The sequence below is a fragment of the Amblyomma americanum genome, chromosome 10, assembly GCF_052857255.1.
Source record: "Amblyomma americanum isolate KBUSLIRL-KWMA chromosome 10, ASM5285725v1, whole genome shotgun sequence".
Taxonomy (NCBI): domain Eukaryota; kingdom Metazoa; phylum Arthropoda; class Arachnida; order Ixodida; family Ixodidae; genus Amblyomma; species Amblyomma americanum.
The window spans coordinates 28,720,124-28,738,865 of record NC_135506.1 but is presented as its reverse complement, the minus strand read 5'-3'; the positions used below and the strand labels follow the sequence as shown (position 1 = coordinate 28,738,865).

Genomic DNA, 18,742 nt, shown 5'->3' with positions numbered 1-18,742 from the left:
TGAAAGAAGGCGGAACAAGGCCTTGTCCTGTCTTCTTTCATGTGAATGTCTCTTTTGCGCAACCTATCTTTACTCTACAGTGAACCAACTTGCGCAACAACTCATCTTCCTCATTGAGTGCTCCTTCTAGGCACATCTTCCGACTTTCATTCCAGCTTCTTACAAGCTGTTAAATTTCAAAGATCTGCTTGCTAGATCCATTGGTTATGAGTAATGCAGCTATATTGTTGACGTTGCGCGACTTTGCGAAAATTGCGTCTCCCGGCCAAAATCATTCGGGACATAGCCTTAAACACAATGTAGGCCAGGAAGAGGGCGCTCTGAGAAACTTCCATCTTCGGTCACCTGAGCCTTTTTGGGTTGAAATTGTAAGCATTCATAAAGCCTTTGTTTCAGTAAGTATCAGTTTTTGATTGGACATGTCTTCGCAGAAAGGTAAACTTTTTTTTGTTATCCAATGAATGCAGACGCCGATTTGCGGTAACGATTCGCGCATGGCATTTAATGAATGTACTGTAGTCGATATATGCGTCGCGAAAATTTTGAATTACAAAATGCAGCCATTGCCTGAGTGTCCTCTAGATTCCACTGGCACTGACACATTTGATGTACTCTGGCTCAGTTGCTGACCACTCCTGACGAGACTCCGGAAGGCGCCATGATCGTTCTTATTAGCGACAGCGAGGAGAACGAGTCGCCCAGAATAGCCGACGTCAAGGCTGATTTCGTGAAAGCCAAAGTCAAAGTCAGCACGATTGCGATGGGATCCTCCGCCGACAAAAAACTGGAGGAACTAGCCGTGGAAACAAAAGCCAATGCGTTCTCGTTCGAGGACGGCCAAAGGGACACGGCTAGCGGGATGGAAAAAGCTTTCGTCGCTTCCACCACCTCTCAGTCCGACGAGGCTGTGGAGCGGAGCACTGAGGTATGTAGTGTCATCGGGCATGAGGCCTTACCATCCGAAAGAGTGTATTGCTTCAGTGTGTACAGCTGCTTCTGCGCGACAAGAGATTCTGAAATAACAGACGTCACGAATTGCCCTTGATAGTCCTCCCTAGCATCCTTCTTTTCTATTCTGCTCAGACAGTCTCGCATATTTTTCTTTTTGTTTACAGTTAGTGGACACCACAACGAGCTTTAAAAGCAGAGCAACAAGGGCGTTCATACTCGATGAAGGTTTGGGCGACACTGTTGTGATCGTTGAGCGCACCACGCAAACCAGCGTGCCCATAATAGTGTGGCTGGTCGATCCAAGCGGGACTAAATGCAATGCATGCTCTGTGGAACGAAAGGGAAATAGGTGGACTATCTCTATACCCAACTCTCCAAAGGTAAGGCGACATCTCGCATTTCATGACTCTCTTTTTGATTTATATATATGACTTAGAGCTCAGTACTAAAAGACATTCTTTATGAAAGACTAGGGATACATTTTACTCACAATGCAAAATATGCGTATAGATTGAACAGTGGCTTGAACTCAAAGAGAAAGCAGAGAAGAGAATTTGTATCAATAATAGAAGCGATGACGTCACGTAGTACGCAACCAGTAGCAACAGAACAAAGTTTTACGGCTTTGGCAGACGATCAAAAAAGTTATACCATCATGCCGCCCGAAAACTGTAAAGAAGGCAAGATATACAATACATTAAATATTCTTCAGACATTGTGCATGAACAAGCTAAAATAGTGTTTTTTCATATATTTAACGTACCTCGTAGAGTGGATAGGGAAATATGTTCTTTGATTTTGTTGAAGAGGTCACTGGTAGACAAGTTCAGGTATATTTCCACTGTGTTGATAAACGCGAATATTTCGTGTGGTTTTGCTTGTTTGCCATAATTTTGTTGCGTGGTTAGTGGCAGTATATTTCGTGTACTCAAATAACAAACGTCTAGAGAAGTGCAAAAAGAACTGAATAAGTATTGATAATCATGTGACCTTTACGTAGTTCTTGCTCCCCCTAAGTGGTGTTTTTAACATAACTGACAAGCGCGTTGGACTGAAGTTTTAAATCATTTATTTTACGCTATATGAGTATAATCACAAATATATCACGTACTGGCGGTCTATTAATTAATTAGTGATAATTTATAATGAAAGGCCTTAAAATGCAAAAAACTTGAATTTCCACTGCTGTGCCTAAATTGTCGTCAAGGCTTTAGTCAACTATCATTATCATTTGAAGGGCCGCCATGCCTAAAAAACTTGCTATGTTTTCTACTTCTATTTCTTTTTTAACCAGTAACTAATGCGGAGCTCAGACTGTTTCTTCTTTGACTGATTTATTTTCAAGGCAGGATTGTGGCAGCTCAATGTGCAGAGTTCAAGCTCTGAAGAGATAGAGATCAACATTCAAGTCAAGTCTCAACCCAAGGACCAAGATGACGAGCCGATTCGGGCAACCTGCCACATGGACAGTCTAAATGTTCCAAATATGCGCGCGGCCATCATTCTGGCCAAGGTCCGAAAGGGAAAAAAGATCGTCTTGAACGCCGATGTTACTGCAGAGGTGTCCAGGCCGAAGCCACATCCAAAAGTCTCGGTCAAGCTCAATGACGACGGTTTCGGTACAAACTTTCCACCTCATCTCGCACATCTACACCTCGAGCTAAAACCTAGCGTTGGTTCTTGAGCCGTGATAATTAAGGATGCACGGTGGCGAGAAAGCACGATCAGAAAAATAGCACGATTAACGAACTCCCGGGGTCTGCAATTCCGGGGTAGGACATTTGGGAGAGCTAATATGGATGACCTATCAAAACGCGAGGATGCTTGAATATCCGAAACGCTCTAGTAGAGCGGCAAGCTTAGCCAGTTTGGGGATGTTCAATTTGAAAATTAGTGCGTGTTCTGCGCTAAAAAAAAGATGGACAACAGAGGAAGAAGCGAATACGACGCGTGCAGAACAGGAGGAAAACAGAGGCCAATAAAAAGGAAACTGGCTGTAGTAGAGCGGCAATCTCGTCCATTTAATGGATGATTATCTTGAAAATGTTTGCGCAGCGCAAAAAACACAGGCGTAAACTTAGTTGGCAGTATGTGCGCATGACTGCGGGCAGGACTGCACGCATCCTTTCCACTTCTTCTGTTGTGCTTTTTTTTATCACAGTGCATTTTCATGCTGGGCATAAATGTTGTTAAGTGCAGTTGTGAACCATAACGCCGTATAGTTTACAGGAAAGGATGAGAGGAACCTTTACTATAGGCAGCGAAATCACAATTGCTTTCTGTGACGCGGTGTTACAAATTTTGAATCGATGTTAAGGTGTTCTCAGATCCTCCAGAGTTGTTGCGAGCAAATTCGTAGACCCTATTCTTCAAGTGAAAATTCAGTACTCTTCATTGTTGTCTACCTGAAACGCATAAACACATTTCCTCAAATTGGCTTTTGAAGCGTCGGAATTGTAACCAATCAAAGTCCTTATTTCTCATCTATGCACTGCGCACCCAGAGCTCGTAACAGCCGTCATGAAGCACTGACTGAGGGAAGAATTATACAACTCTAAATTAATCTACTCTAGTTTGCGCCAAAACCACTAAATCTATCTTCAACAAACTTGCAGTTAATCAAAAGAAAATCGTCCATTGCATCGCAGATATTGAATTCGTGCTTCCTGCAAAGAATTATTTCTTTTGCTAAATGTTATACGCGTAGATAATGTACACGAATATCATTTGTTGCAGGCAGCCTAGTATTCTTCTCCACACACAGCAAACGCTATATTATCAGTTTGCGTCCTTGGAACAGCGCTATTCAAATGCCAGTATTAACACAAGAAATACAGATAAATATAAACTGCCGTGTTTTATCACTTTCTGCAGATATCAGTCTCTTAGCTACAACCTTCCACTTGCGCTCAATCAATAGTTTTGCACTTTAGCTTCAGACTTAGGCAGCTGAGCTCATATTTTTGCAATTCATGATCTGTGAATGCAGTTTCCTTGTTTAAAAATTTATTTATCTGTTTTGAAAGCAACATTTCATATTTTTTTCTTGGCTATTCTTTAGACTGAAGTGAAACCTCTTTATGTTGCATATGTGATGTATGCAGTGAGTCATATTAAGTGTTATTCATATTCATGTAAGTTGTTTTTTTATACAATGGGGGTGAATATCCCACTTCAATTTTGCACTACTGCAAAACTGCCATGTATTGTGTCTCCTGGGCCTCGTCAGGCTGTCAGTTTTTAGTCCAGAACTTTCCAATGTTTGGAAGAATAAAATGTATGTATGTATGTATGTATGTATGTATGTATGTATGTATGTATGTATGTATGTATGTATGTATGTATGTATGTATGTATGTATGTATGTATGTATGTATGTATGTATGTATGTATGTATGTATGTATGTATGTATGTATGTATGCATGCATGCATGCATGCATGCATGCATGCATGCATGCATGCATGCATGTATGTATGTATGTATGTATGTATGTATGTATGTATGTATGTATGTATGTATGTATGTATGTATGTATGTATGTATGTATGTATGTATGTATGTATGTATGTATGTATGTATGTATGTATGTATGTATGTATGTATGTATGTATGTATGTATGTATGTATGTATGCATGCATGTAAATATGTATGAATGTATGTAAAAGCTGTTTTACATATTTGGCTCGCGTTGGTGTGGATGTTGACAAGCCATATTTCAAGAAAATTTCACTCATCACGCAAATCTTGAGCAATGGAGCAGAAAACGGTTAACGCGTCACGTCGAAACTTTTCTGCTGAAGATGCTTTCGGAAGCAGCGTATTTTATTACGCATGCTGTTCTTTGTTCTTACATTTATTTACCCGACGTTTCTCTACCTGCCCTGTCTGTGTAGATCCAGATCTCCAGGCTAACGATGGCACGTACAGCGGATACTTCACGAAATTTGTCGGGAAGGGAAGGTACGCTGTGACAGCCCACGTGTCCGGCCACAAAAATGTTGGACTCGCCGAACCCAAACATGGTTCTGGCAGTTCCTTCATGACCACAACCATGCTCACTTTATCTACAGGTGAGTTGTTCAACAACACGTTTTTTCATGCAGGGATAGGTTTACCAACCTCCTGCAAGGGAAGGACGTCTGGAGGTAATCAGCGGAAACGGACGGCCGGAATTTTTGCAGCAGTTTTATAGCTGCAGAAATCTCCCGCACATATTTAATAGCTATGTTCGAATTCTTTAATGGCGCAGCTTTTTATGAGTGCAGTGGCGAAATTTCAACGCTTATGACGTGGAGTAACTCCGGCGTACTCCGCAAGGCTTGCGACGCTGTCTGTGTTGTTGACTGGACAGTGCAAGTTATTCATCACAGTTTTTAGCAATTGGCTAAGCAAGCATTTGATACTAGCGGCAACTTGTTCCATGGTTGTGATTTTTAACGTGATAGCATTAAGAAGTTCGTATCGGAGGGAATCCGGCAATATCTACGGCTTCGGCTGCGTCAGTCACCGTGAGCAAAAAATCCCCAAAAAATCTCCAGAGAAGCAACCTAGGAGGCAGGTGGGCCACCTAGGTAATGTGACCTTGTGACGTCAGCGCAACCTGTCCACGGTATTGTGAATAAACTGCGCACCGTGGCAGGTAACATTTAAGTTAGTGATTAGACGCGAGAGTTAGCTCAGGAAAAGCAACTTCGGTCGCACAAGCTGCACAATTGACAACACCTGCCATCGCAGGCAGGTTTCGCATCGCTTGACTACTGCACCACGGCGCCAGGAGGGGTATGAGGACTCCCATGGATCTATGAACGCAAAGCCGAGAACGACCAATTCTGCACATATGGGAGTTATCCCGTAGAAGCTACTGCAGTATACCCTTGATTCGTAACTTAAGTGACCCCTTCCATTAGTTTTTCGTTTCACATTTCGTGCTTACATCGCTTACAGCGGTGAATCCTATTCCGGCATCACCGTTCGCGGTTGTGTTTCCTGCTGAAAGCAGCTACTTGGAGGTAAATCGTAGCCCTCCACCCTCCAGCACACTGAAGACGTCCGCTTTAACACCAAGTGGAATAACCCAGACCTGAACAGAGTCCGAGAGGCTGCATCAAAGTCAACCCAACGGAACCGAAGAGGACACTTATAAGATTGCGCCAACTGGTGCGGTCACCAGTAGTCGTTAGGAGTTGAGGAATTTCTCAGGCTACTTTATGTAATTCTACAGACACGGCAATCATGAGCGAGAAGAACAGGCTCAATACATGATACGGGAAGAGCTCAACATCAGCATCAGCTGCGCTCAATGTTTGTGTTTTCTTCTATGTGTTCTTTTCGCGCAACTTCACCATATATATAGATCTGAAGAACGTGCCGGCATTGCTTTTCTTAGTATATATAGGACCAACGTAATACATTGTGATGGCCACAGCATCGCTATCCCCAGTCACTTATGCTCCCCGGCAATGTGCTTAACCCAAGTCCTGAAATTGCTGAATTGTTGGGATACGAATTTTAATGCGATTGGAGATTTCGTGCCATCCTTCCTGAAGACAAGTCTTCTTTTGCTACCATTCGATCGCCCGAAGGAATGTTGGAGGAATATTCGCTAGTGCCTGGATTTTGGAAGGAAATAAGGTACGTGCTTCAGGCGCTAGGTGTCGACACTGAGAAGTGATCTTTGAGCCAGTGTGGACACGATCATGTTTCTTTCCTACTTTTTGCCTGTGGCTGGCATTTTGTTTTTCAAACAGAATTCTATTGGAAACTAACGTCTACGCTCCGCAGCTCCAAAATTTACATCAAGTCAATCGGTTTCAAAAGAACCCTCCATGGAGGCGTAGATTATTCTAATAATATTGATTGCTTTCCGCCTCCAAAATATCTGTGTAATAACATTGCAAGCTACAAACGAAGGCATGATTTTATTGCTGACAGTATTAGGGAGAGAAGTCTAGAAAGTACCACACTTTAAAATACAAAAACATTTTTCAAGCAGGCATTTGCTCTTTGCTTACCATGGGAAAAGCAATTTGGGATTGGTGTGAGTAAAGAGTTTATTTACATCTGAGCTTAAACAATTTTCTTTGCTGTAGGACATCATAGCGTTGCTGACTGAGGTCTCTTCATGAAGACATAACGCAAAAGAGAGTGTTTATTGCTTAAGAAATAAAAAATACCTTTGATGTGAAAAATTTTAGAGGCCTTCTTGTAAATTCTGAAAAAAGGGGCATATTTTGTGAGAAAGTATAATAAAAATTAGAATATACTCTTATACGTTATTATTTAGAAAACGAGTTGTATTTGAAGTTTCAAAACTCTATGTGTTCAAAATTTTAATTAGTGAAAAAAATGAAATGTCCACGCGACGTGCTTTATGTGTCGTCTCCGCAGCGCACCGCCAGGGCACACCCCGACCCGTGTTCGAAAACATTGAATCAGCTACACTGCTGGCCGCACAGAATTATTGAGGATATGTTTGGTAAATTCAGTGAGGCTCGGAAAGCAGCGGCTCTCCTCGGCAATGAAAAAAACTAAAGTTACAGACGTTCACCTGTTGACTCCTGGGCACGTCGGAACAGTCATATTTTTCTGAAAAAAAAAACAGACGAATGATATTAGTTTTTGAGCACAAAGCTGTTGGTTGAATCCACAAAGTCAAGTGTCGATGCTTAGGAAATGCCCGTACTTAGATGCTAATGAACAAGAACGGCGCGACATGATGACGCTACCTTGAACGCCATGATTTCCGTTATCGCTCCCCTTATAGAGGTATCGCGGAAATTGAAAATGTTATATAATGTTTCATACGTCGGACAGAACGCTCAAACTGAAGCACAGCATTTTTGAAACATTCTGGTCAGCGTAACCAATCCCGATTCGGGCCGGATTATAAAGAATATTTTATTTTGGCCGTTGTTCAAATTGCGGGGTATGAAATGATTCATTCGGTCCCCTTGAGCCGCCGCGGTGGCTGAGTGGTTATGGCACTCGGCTGCTGGCCCGGAAGACACGGGTACGACCTCGGCCGCGGCGGTCGAATTTCGATGCAGGCGAAGTTCTATAGGCCCGTGTACTGTGCGATGTCAGTGCACGTTAAAGAACCCCAGGTGGTCGAAATTTCCAGAGCCCTTCACTACGGCGTCCCTCATAGCCTGAGTCGCTTTGGGACGTTAAACCCAAATCAACCAAAAAAAAACATACCAGTCCTTTTATTCCAACCATGATGGCACGGTGGTAAACTGCTTGAACTGTTTTGGTAAAGAAAGAGTTAAGTGGAATCTGAAAGCAAATCGTAATATGCGATCACTTAGTTCACTGAGCGTCATGGGCTTACTTGTTAGTTTCTGTCAGAACCTTTATCCCCCCCCCTCCCCACACACACACGCACACAAGAAAACCCTTAGGCACTCCAAGGAATGATTTATAAAGATGACTTATAAATATTCAAAAATCGAATGCTTTAATACCACTTTCGTTTAGGGGCAAAATTGAAAAGAACGTAAAAATGGTTTGGAAATGTTAGAAATTGAAAGGAACACCTAAGCTCCGCCTTATGAATATGACGCGATAGCGTTAGTGGGTTAACGCCTGTATATATGGAATTGATCATTCTCGACTTTACATTCATACATCACTGGGAGCCCTCATACGACACCTCATGCAGCGGTGCAGGTGTTAAGCGATGGCACTGCGATGACAGGTGCTGCCACAGGTGGCGCGCGCACGACCCAGGTTTCTCTCCGTGGGCAATTCCGCGCGACCAATCATTAATGTAACTGCCACCTGCCACAGCGCTCAGTTTGCTCACAATGCGGTGGGCAGGTTGTGATGACGCCGCAAGGTCACGTGACTTAGGTTGCCAACCTAGGTTGCTTTTCCTGGGATTTTCCGGTCACGACGCCAACGACGCCCACGCGCAATCTTCTGTATGATGGGAGCCTTACCGCTATAGCGTTAAACAGTAAATACCAAACTTAATGGCGCTATTTCGGATATTTCGGAGAAGCGGCGTATGCTAATATTACTGAAGACCCCACTGATGCTGTGTGGAAAGCATTGCACGTCCAATTGTGTCGTAGAAAAGAAATTCCTTTCGCACTTGTTCCAATGGCGGGTGGTTTTAAATTAGGGCTCGAAGAACTTGCTAAATGTTATAATACTGCTCAGTAAACTGCGCTTTTTTCCTTACAAGTGATTAAACAGGGAGAGAGGCAGCGTCTCATTGTCCAGCTGATCAGCCTAAAATTTGCAGCACGCGTGTATTGCTTCCGATAAAAATGAATTTTTTCTTTGATAAATTGATTGCAAAAGCTGCAACATGCATCTCAAGAAAGAATTACACTTGCAGGAGTCTGTAAACCGTCTATAACTAGTCTGTAAACCGTCTATAACTAGTCTGTTAAACTTCAACGTAAAGTTTCGGGTTTAATAAAGAAAGTAAATCCGGCGAAGGCGTCATCAGTATTTACCTGAAGCTCTCGCAGTATCCTGACAACTATGAGTTCTCTATTTTGTCCTTTGTTTCAGCGTGCTATACATGCTCTAAACAGTGGAGCACTCCCTCTGAAGCTCAAGGCTTGATTGAAACCATAATTTCTCTTCCTTTATAACGTTCCTCCAAAATCTAAATTTCTCAGATTTTATACTTTTTTTTCCAGCTCGTTCGACCTGTTTATAACCATGGTTTAAAATCACTGCCATTAAACGCGACTACATTAAATTGATATCAACGAAATAAGGATGACAGGAGGAATTTAGCTAGGCCTATTACATACCAGCAAAAAACAAATTCATTCAGATGCCGACCCTGATGCGGACTTGGAATACTCGATCGACGACTTCGTTGTTGTCAACACAACCGCCGAAGCGGAGAATGCGACTTCGGTAGCCACGCAAGAGGTTGACAGTTTCCAGAGGGTTGCGCAAGGAGGATCCTTCCAAGTGACGGAAGACATTCAGGAGGCACAGGTGCCTCCCGGAGACATCCGGGACCTTGCCGTGTCTGAAATACGTCCAGGGCAGAACGAAACGATTTTGGTGAAGCTCACTTGGACGTGGCCCGGAGCTCATTTGACATCTGGAAACGGTAAGCATCCAGTGAGAACGTCAAAGAATGGTTTCAGAAGCCATGTGCACTTGGCCTGAATATTTGGTTAGTTCGCGTTTCTGCCACAGTGCGTTGGATAACCTGTGTGCACCGCAGAATCTCCCATGAAGAAAAAAGTACTTTTTTACGTCGATGAGAAAGCATATATATGATCGAAAAGGCTTACTGAAGCGAAGACAAAATCGAAGTGTAGTAGGACGGCAGACTAGGCGAGTTGGTGCTCCATCACAAGAATTAGTTTTCAACAGTGCTAGACAACAGGGTCAGACATACGAAGAGACAAACACGGCGCTGTTGAAAATTTATTCTTGGCGAAATTGAAGCATGCTTTCTCGTGAAATTTAGCAACAAATCAAACCATTTATCATTACTGAAACTAATAAGTGCCTGTCAGAGATTCAATTTAGGAAGCCATGGCTAAACTGGACAGCAACACGCCTCGGAAATATTCTGAAATCTTGTACGCGAAGGGCCTTCACTGAATTTCTTGGCAGCTATCATTGAGGACAGCAATTTGGTCGAAACAAAGACTTGTAGAATCACGATTGTAAATTCAACGTGCTTGAATCTTCTGATCGTGGCTTTCTAAATTATAAATTTCTAATCGTGAAATTTCATCGTGCTTGTACCACACGTCGCACGCTGTCTCGGCGCTCCCCATTGGTCAGCCGCAGAGCGAACACACCGACGCTGCGACTGAATACAAACCGGACGGAACTCAATCGCAAGCCGTCTGCGACTAGACCGACGGCCCTCACCAGTCGCAGACCTAAGGAATTCGCAGTGTCGCTGGCGAAAATCGCATGCAGGTGAAACGGGCCTAAAGATTCTTTTTGTGTGTGTGCATTTAAATTCAACTTTATTGTCCTCATTCGAAACGGAGAGCCAGGTACAGTGCGTCTGAAATTAGTTTAAAAAAACATGCGTGGAAACCTACTCTAACCGTCTCGCAGATAGCATTAGGACCCTGCGGTGACTGACTCAAAACAGATTGCTACGAAAACAGGCTTGGGCAGTTAGGCCAACTATAGGAGGAAGAAAACGAAAAACACAGGGATATTAACATTATACAACTGCAACCAGCGGCTTTCACAACCGTTCTTTTACTGCAATATATACTGCAAAATAGTTCATCCTGCACACAAAAAGGAAACCGCACATCTAAAACTTACACTTATTGAGATGAGTCTGCAAATGCATTTCCCGGGGGATGCAGAAAGACCTTACTCAGGTAGCTTAAGACATAAATACATTTTTGTTCACTATTAATGATGGTAGTTCATACATAGGAGAGGCCTTTACTCTGCAGTGGGAGTAGTCAGGCTGATGATGATGACGAATCCAAAAGCAAGACTAACAAACACATGACATGACGTACTAAACTCAAGAAAGATCTATGTAATGATCGTCAACGGTAAGAATATTTAAACCTGTATCTGTAGGTTAAAAACCATTAAATGACGTCAGAACCTAGAAGTACTCAGTTTGTGTCACAACGCCTTATTGTGTAACGGAGTAAGGAGAAACCAATGTTGGGCGCCAATAACTTTAGATCATGTTAAAAATACGACATGGCCTGTCAGTTCAAAACATGAGCCGTGCTTCACTTCTGTGACTTCCGATATTGCACTTTCCAGCTTCATCCATAGAGATACGTGCCAGTAAAGATGACGCCAAACTGAAAACCGACTTCGAGAAGCAAATAGAAATTACAACAGCGCATGTCGTCGAAGGCAATCTCGATCCACTACCTTCCGGTGCCAGGCACGAGGTTACCTTGTCTCTGCCAAAGTCCTTTGCAACACCTCGGGCCGACGGTGCTGTCAACTGGCGTGCCTTCTTGGCGGCTCGCGTCTTCAACAGTGACGGACTCAATTCCACGACGTCGAACATTGTGCCAGTGTCTTACAGACCTCCTGAAATGACTACGACCGTGGCTACAACCACAGTTGCTACGACAACACAGGCAACAACGACAGAGGCGACCACAACAGTGGCGACCACAACTGAGGCGGCCACAGCGCAGCCGACAACAGCACAGCCGACCACATCAGAAGCTTCTTCTGCTACGGCACCTTCTGCACCTCCGGATGTTGTCCAAGGCCGGCAGGTGTCAGGTCCTTTTACGAAACTGTGGATGTGGATCTTGATTGGTGGTGTCGCAGCCGTTATCGTGATCGCCATCGTGGTGGGTGTGCTGATGAAAATGAGCTCGAAAAACATCACAGTCTATAACTTCCTCGTCGGCAGATCGCAGGCGAGGGAGCGCATGACTGCATAAAGCTGTGTGTGTGGAAGTCAACTGTGAATGATGAACCGCTGCGTGGGACTTGGAATCATGTATAGCATGTGGAACATGATCGTAGTTTTAGACGTAATTATTTATGTATAAACAACGGTCTCTTCTGAGATACATTAAAGTACTGGATCGGGCGCAGATGTTTTGTAATCGGAAGATATCCGGAAGGCATAACTCGTGGATGCTTTACAAAAAAAAAAAGAACAGTGGTTAAGCACGGGCAAAGACATTCCTCAAGAGGTGTTGCTCAGGATAAAAAAAAGAAAACAGAATTTTTAGGTAACTATTTTTTCTTGGTATCGGACATCATAGACAGCAAGAAACACACAGTATGCTACAGTAAAAGTATCAAACAATTGCGACGCAGCAGTAAGCGTCGATGATTTTCTGAGCCAGAGTCGGCAATGCTAGCAGCTCCTCTAGCTATTATGGTATTCAGATACTTGTTTTTTGATAACCTGAGCACGGTTGGGCGTTACAGAGGACGGAGAGCCGATAACGCACTTTACAAAGAAAAGAATTATCACATAAAGGCAGGAGGCTTCATGTCAAAACAAAGCAAATGGCAGAGAAGCAGTTGACGAACAGCGCAAAATGACGGTATAAAATTACGGTTTCAGGAAACAATATTTTACATGATGAGCACTGGTGTTATGTGGCAAAACACTGTTGAATATGCGATTTGAAATGATAAACAAGAGATATAATAACAAGAGTTAGAGGCGAGAAGTTCAACCAAGCTTGAATGCTTCGCGTGATTCAAGAAACGTAAGTAAATATCAGCTTGAAGATAGTGATTCGGTAATAGTCTTTATGCTCTCAGGTAAGAAACTAGATACCATTAGTTACAAAACTAATGGGCAACTTGGATGTTGAATTTTATGTCCATGACCAGCGCCAGATGATACGTGATGTGATGCCTAGGCACGAAGGATGAGGTGCTGCAGTAAAGGCAATAGAAAAATTTTTCGTCATATGTTAAGGTGCAAGAGGTTTAGGGGTCGTTTTAGTGCAGACATTCTCTGATGTGGAGAGTACTACCGTAGGATAAAGCGTGGCATCTTATTTTTAGCAAATTATAGGCAGTTTTAAAGAATACTTTGAGTCAATATTTGTCGCGTCGTAATAATAGAAAACAAAAGAGGGTCCAAAACAGAGCCATTAGGTTTTTCCGCAAACCGCGAATTATGAATTTTTAAACAACTGTTGCCCACCGACTGTCTATCGAAAATAATAGTACTTCCGTGGCGAGGTTGCTGTACTTCTGTCTATCATTTTGCTGGTTAAGTATGTTGCCTTCGACGGAGGCCCGATGCACAAACTCTTCTGCGCTGAACTTCCGGTGCACTTCAAGAAACCATACGCGAGTGAGCAATGTGCTTGAAAGACCGAGAAGTCCTGCAATTGCGGCGTCCACAACAAAGCTTAACAACCTGAAATGCGGAAATCTTAAGTACCTTCCCACACTTGTTCGCTTTTGTAGCGTTTAAAACTGTTCAAGCCCTGGTGCGTTTTTGAAAGGTGAAAAAGAAAAATGTTTTTTGAAGCATTTTGTTGACTAAGCTTTCTGAAAGCAAATACCGAAACTGTAGAGGAGGGCCCGTCTAATCCGGGCCTACGTCACTTGAAGCAGAATGGCGCCCTCACTTTTTTTTTAATAAACGACGAAGTTACTAGCCGGAAACTCATAAACAGGTAAGGCATAAAGTTGGGCTGGTTGGTTCTTGAGATGAGTCATATTAAATCTGCGTGGAGAAGACAGGAAAACAAGAAGAGGCGCTTTGCGTGTTCCGGTTTGTTCCCTGTCCTCTTCGCGCAGTTTTATTATGACTGATCACAAATAGGGACACCATGGAATCTCCATGTTTGGTCGTTTTTAGTTTGATAACTTATCCCAGTTCAGAGTAAGAATTTTTTCAAGCTTTTTTTTTTTTTCACTGGAGGCAATACACGTGCCATAAAAATCCCTTGCAGACGCAAAGAATAGATATGACGCGCAACACTTTCTATGCTTTTTATAGCATATGCTTTTTATAGGGCGCCTGGGCTAAGTAGTAATCATTTCCGCATGCGGTACAGCAGCCGATACTTCAAAACTGGGCTTTTAGCTTTTTATGTCGGAATGTGAAATAAAACTCAGCACATTTTTTTTGATTATGAGGAAGCTGTTCCAGACTAATACAAGCTCCACACATGACGCATGAACAACATGACCAAGAAAACATCTTTAGCTTTAGCGTGCATTCCGAATGATGCTATAAACTTCAATATTGCTCGCAAATATTAAATAATATTCTTTTAAAGCGTTAATATATTACATTTTTTAGTGAGGTCAGTAAAAGAGGATTTGCAGCGTTCAGAGTTGATTCACAAATCGGCTCTGGTGCCTTTTTAAAAGCTCGCATTTTCAGTATTAGTACTCGTCCGCACATTTCCAACTTTTCCTCTCTATAAACCAAGCGACACAGGTAATCGGCCCAATATTGAAAATGTAATAGAAGAAAGGGTCCAACAGAGGCCAAGAGTAAAACCACTCAATTAGAATCTTTGGACGATTACCTTTCTTGCTTGGGAAGTTCCCCGGCTGGTATGGAAGCTCAGTATTGAAATAAAGATAGCTAAGTGCTTGAAAGCATTTCAGAACAGAAATGGCTAAGCGCCTAACTTCGAAGTGATAAAAAAAGCCTTCGTTGAATATGAGGTTTGTGCCTGTCCGGATCTCTCGAACGTTGGTTCTTTGCTAACAAGTCATCGTCATCATCGCTTTTGCCCTTCAGTTGCCATCGGCCCATTGCAACATTATTCATGTCTCTGTCAGCACGGATGAACTGCCGATAGCACCTCATCACTAAACATTCCATCGCAAATTTATTTTTTATCCCACCCCTACGTAACAATGCCTCTATATTGGTATCTTTGGAATGCTTTCCCATCGTTCAAATTGGTATATTTATTATCACACCTTTCTGCTGCAATCGAAATGAAGGCGGTGACAGCTATTACATGAAGTCTCTGCATGATACTGTGGTTCCATTTTCAGGTGTACGAAAGAACCGCATGATTTGCTGTTGAGTGTAAATGTGTTCGATAGCCTTCGTTGTAAACAAAAACTCCTATGTAGACGCGCCAGCAGATGATGTACTGTCCAAGCTCCACGACGTTCCTAGCATTTTCATGCTGCGTAGGTTAGTTCTGTCCACGCGGCCTTTTAATGAAGGCATGCATTTACATCTGTATCTTTATCTTACCTTATTAATGATCTTCCATCCGTCCATCGTTCACACCATTACAAGACTGTCGAAAAAATAGAGGCGTTCAAAAAAGCTTAGACCTAGTCGGATCTAAAATATACGCCTCTTATGTGCACCGCTAAAAGCGGTTCTGACGCTTTATCTAGCCACGCTAGCACCGCAATGCACCTATGCATGTTTCCAGGCGATATTTGAGGTAAGAATAAACAAAAGTTAGTGGTTTAGTTATGCGTTGAAGACCAACTTTTTAAAGAAAGCAAAAATAGAACGCTAGAAAAGAAACAACGCCAAGAGGCAGAAATACATTATAGATGTTATATTTATCAGAATGAAACTAAAGTCAGCCGTCTCAAAAAATAAATATGAAAAAGGGCTCATAAAAGAGCAAAAGAGGCCTGTAGGCTGTGTTGCTCTGGGTCAAGAGTGTCATCAAGAATCAATATGCCGCAGCGAAGTGACTGCAGCATTGGCTTTCGAAACCCGCGGGTTAGAGTGGAGAGGCGAAAACAAAATGGAGAGTGTTTTTTTTTAACCTTTGCAGATGTTTATTTTAAAAACTCCGAGAGATACGTCGGTGCGGTCTCTTGAGCTGATTGTACAGCAAGGTTGACATTACGCACCTGATATGAATTAATAACTAGACGATTACTTGACATAAATAAAACACGCAACGCTACATTGCGAAATTGATGTCTGTAAGCATCGAAGGTCAGTCCTGTCTTTAAATTTTCTTATTAGGCGATGTTGTTCGAGATGTCGAACGTCGAAAATACGCATTCGAAAGCTCGTTGAGTTGCTTTTCCCGCATAGCGCATTGCGTGCTGTCCATGATATTGCGCTCCAGGAAGGTATATGCATGTCAACTTTATATGTGACTTTTCAGTTTAAGTGTAGGGGCCGTGGAGGTGTTTGACGGCCGTGTGACGCTACCAGGTTCGATTCTTGTAGGCATATGAACTGGTGATATTAGGCAAACAAGGTGTGCTCAGGGAAACCTGCTCTCAGAGAATGTATGACGCAAAAACTTGGGATGCATGTGGGCTCCTGAATCTGAGCGTGCATATGAGGTTAGGAAAAATGTGCGCTTTATGACCGCATGACACCGGAAGGTGTGATCCATGCGGGCTTATAAACGAGCCGGTCTTCTTGAGTAAGAAAGTTAATGCTAGGAAGGATTCGCCCTGCATTGTTATGACATAGACAGGTGCGGTGCATGTGTTCTGTGCCGGCGTTATCGTGCTAGGTCAGAGCATAAAGAGCCTCAACTACATAGTTCTGTATGATACATGTAGGTCTGAGCAATGTGCGCCTGGCAATGGCGTTCTCATCTCGGGGTAACAGTTGAGCGCTCAGAAGAATGTGTCGTTCATGATCGTGCTTTCAATGCAGGTCAGATGCACATGATTCATTTAGCAGGTGTTCGCGTATAGGTAAAAAATGGACACTGTCGAGGTTGCATCCTGTATAGTCCTGTTATCGAGGCATGCCTCATTCAGATGGGATTACAAACCACTTTTTCACTTCGGGCATGAGAATGAGCGCTCTGGAAAACTCGCAGTACATGATTTCTCGAACCATTCGGGCCTCATGCGTGTGGGCTTTTGAGTGGGAATTCTTTATTTAGATGCTGTGTATTCCATCTGCCGAAAATGTTCTCTACATTGCGATTGATGCAGGTAGCTGTGATTGATTTAGTGCCTTGAAATGACTATTCTCTTGACCTCCAAAATATAAAGCGTTCAGAGAAAGTGTTCTCTGTAACAAAGTTTTAAATTACATCTTTTGTATTTGGGTGCCTGAGTGGAAATTCTCATCGGAGATTAAGCATGGGTACTGTCAAGGCATCATGCATGGCCCTGTTATGCAACGAGGCCTGTTCTACGTTGGCCAAAGAGTGGGCGTTCTCTTGCTGGTCGATACAAAGACCAATCACGATAATGATTCCACATAATCATGAAACGCAGGCAGGTATCACCTGCGTGGGTTTCTCAGTGGGAGCTTTGTCTGAAAGTTAGCGCATCGGTCGTGTTGAAAATGAGCTCGTATATCATCGTGTGACGCATAAGGGTCTAATGTATGCACGCCTGGAAGTGGGCCTTTTTAACTCACATTTCTACCTAACACATGAACATAAACTGACAAGCGTAAGCTCACCCTCATTCATAGAAGAAAGTGCTACACTTCTCAAGGAGGCTAGGAGTTTAAGACCGGCAGCTGTCCATCCCGTGTAAGCTGATAGCGTTCGAAAGCTCCTGACAAGCTTTGTTTATCGAGGGCTCTAGTCTTATCACTTGCTATTCTCGAGCATGCTGGTGCTTTAGTTGGCCTTTTTTCTCATTTGGTGCATATTTACACTCCACTCCCTACTCCAGTTGTAGCCAACACAGTGCTGTGCGCGTGTGTGATTTAATTCCTCTAAAATGAACTAATCACGCGCACAACCTGGACACATTTCTTATTGTGTAAATAGTTTGCACATATTACTTCTCCCCCTATCCTCTCTTCCTGTCCCCTCACCTCTTTCATTTCATTTCTCCATTCTGCCTGCTATCCTTTATTTCCGCTGCCCCAGCTCAGGTGCTTCAATATCGATGGCAGATGCCGGGGCTAGCAAAAATCTTTTCCTTCCGTTTTACTTTTATTTTAATAAACAACCACTACCACCACTTGCATATTTAATTTTTTTTTACTCAGCGAACGGGCTGTATGGCTCATGATGGAAGAATTTGTCTGAAAACAGTGTTGTTGTGTTATATTGTAGGCCCACCGAGTCTGCCCTCACGCCGCAATGGCAACACAACACTGACCGTGTCACAACGCCTCTCTGTGGGATTCTACTTACTGTACGGGATAGGAATAATTTAGCTCAGGTACTACCTATGCTTTCCTTGCGAGTTTTTGTCTCTGCAGTGCAACCTCAAAGAGGTAGAATATTTAACAAGAGAACCCCTACCGCATTGAGTCCCGGGTGGTTCGTGAACTTAGCCTTGTGGAGTGCCTTTAAAACTCGAATTTTTTTGTGGACGTCGATGCTTTGAGAAAATGACAGAAAAAAGTTTCATTTATTAGACACAGGTGTCGCATTAGCTGAGAAACTGAATGTAAGACTAGTCATGCCTATAATTAAATCTCTTT

General features: G+C 42.9%; 1 protein-coding gene across 1 annotated transcript in view; it reads left to right on the top strand.

Moving 5' to 3' along the window:
* Window positions 1-14,650, top strand: part of LOC144107313 (calcium-activated chloride channel regulator 1-like) — a 32,920-nt gene extending 18,270 nt beyond the window's left edge. The window contains exons 9-14 of the mRNA XM_077640307.1: window positions 623-925; window positions 1,116-1,331; window positions 2,297-2,570; window positions 4,848-5,024; window positions 9,749-10,036; window positions 11,695-14,650. Of these exons, the coding sequence (XP_077496433.1) occupies window positions 623-925; window positions 1,116-1,331; window positions 2,297-2,570; window positions 4,848-5,024; window positions 9,749-10,036; window positions 11,695-12,338 (1,902 nt within the window). The 3' untranslated portion in view covers window positions 12,339-14,650. The remainder of the gene's footprint in view (window positions 1-622; window positions 926-1,115; window positions 1,332-2,296; window positions 2,571-4,847; window positions 5,025-9,748; window positions 10,037-11,694) is intronic.
* Window positions 14,651-18,742: the final 4,092 nt, after the last annotated feature.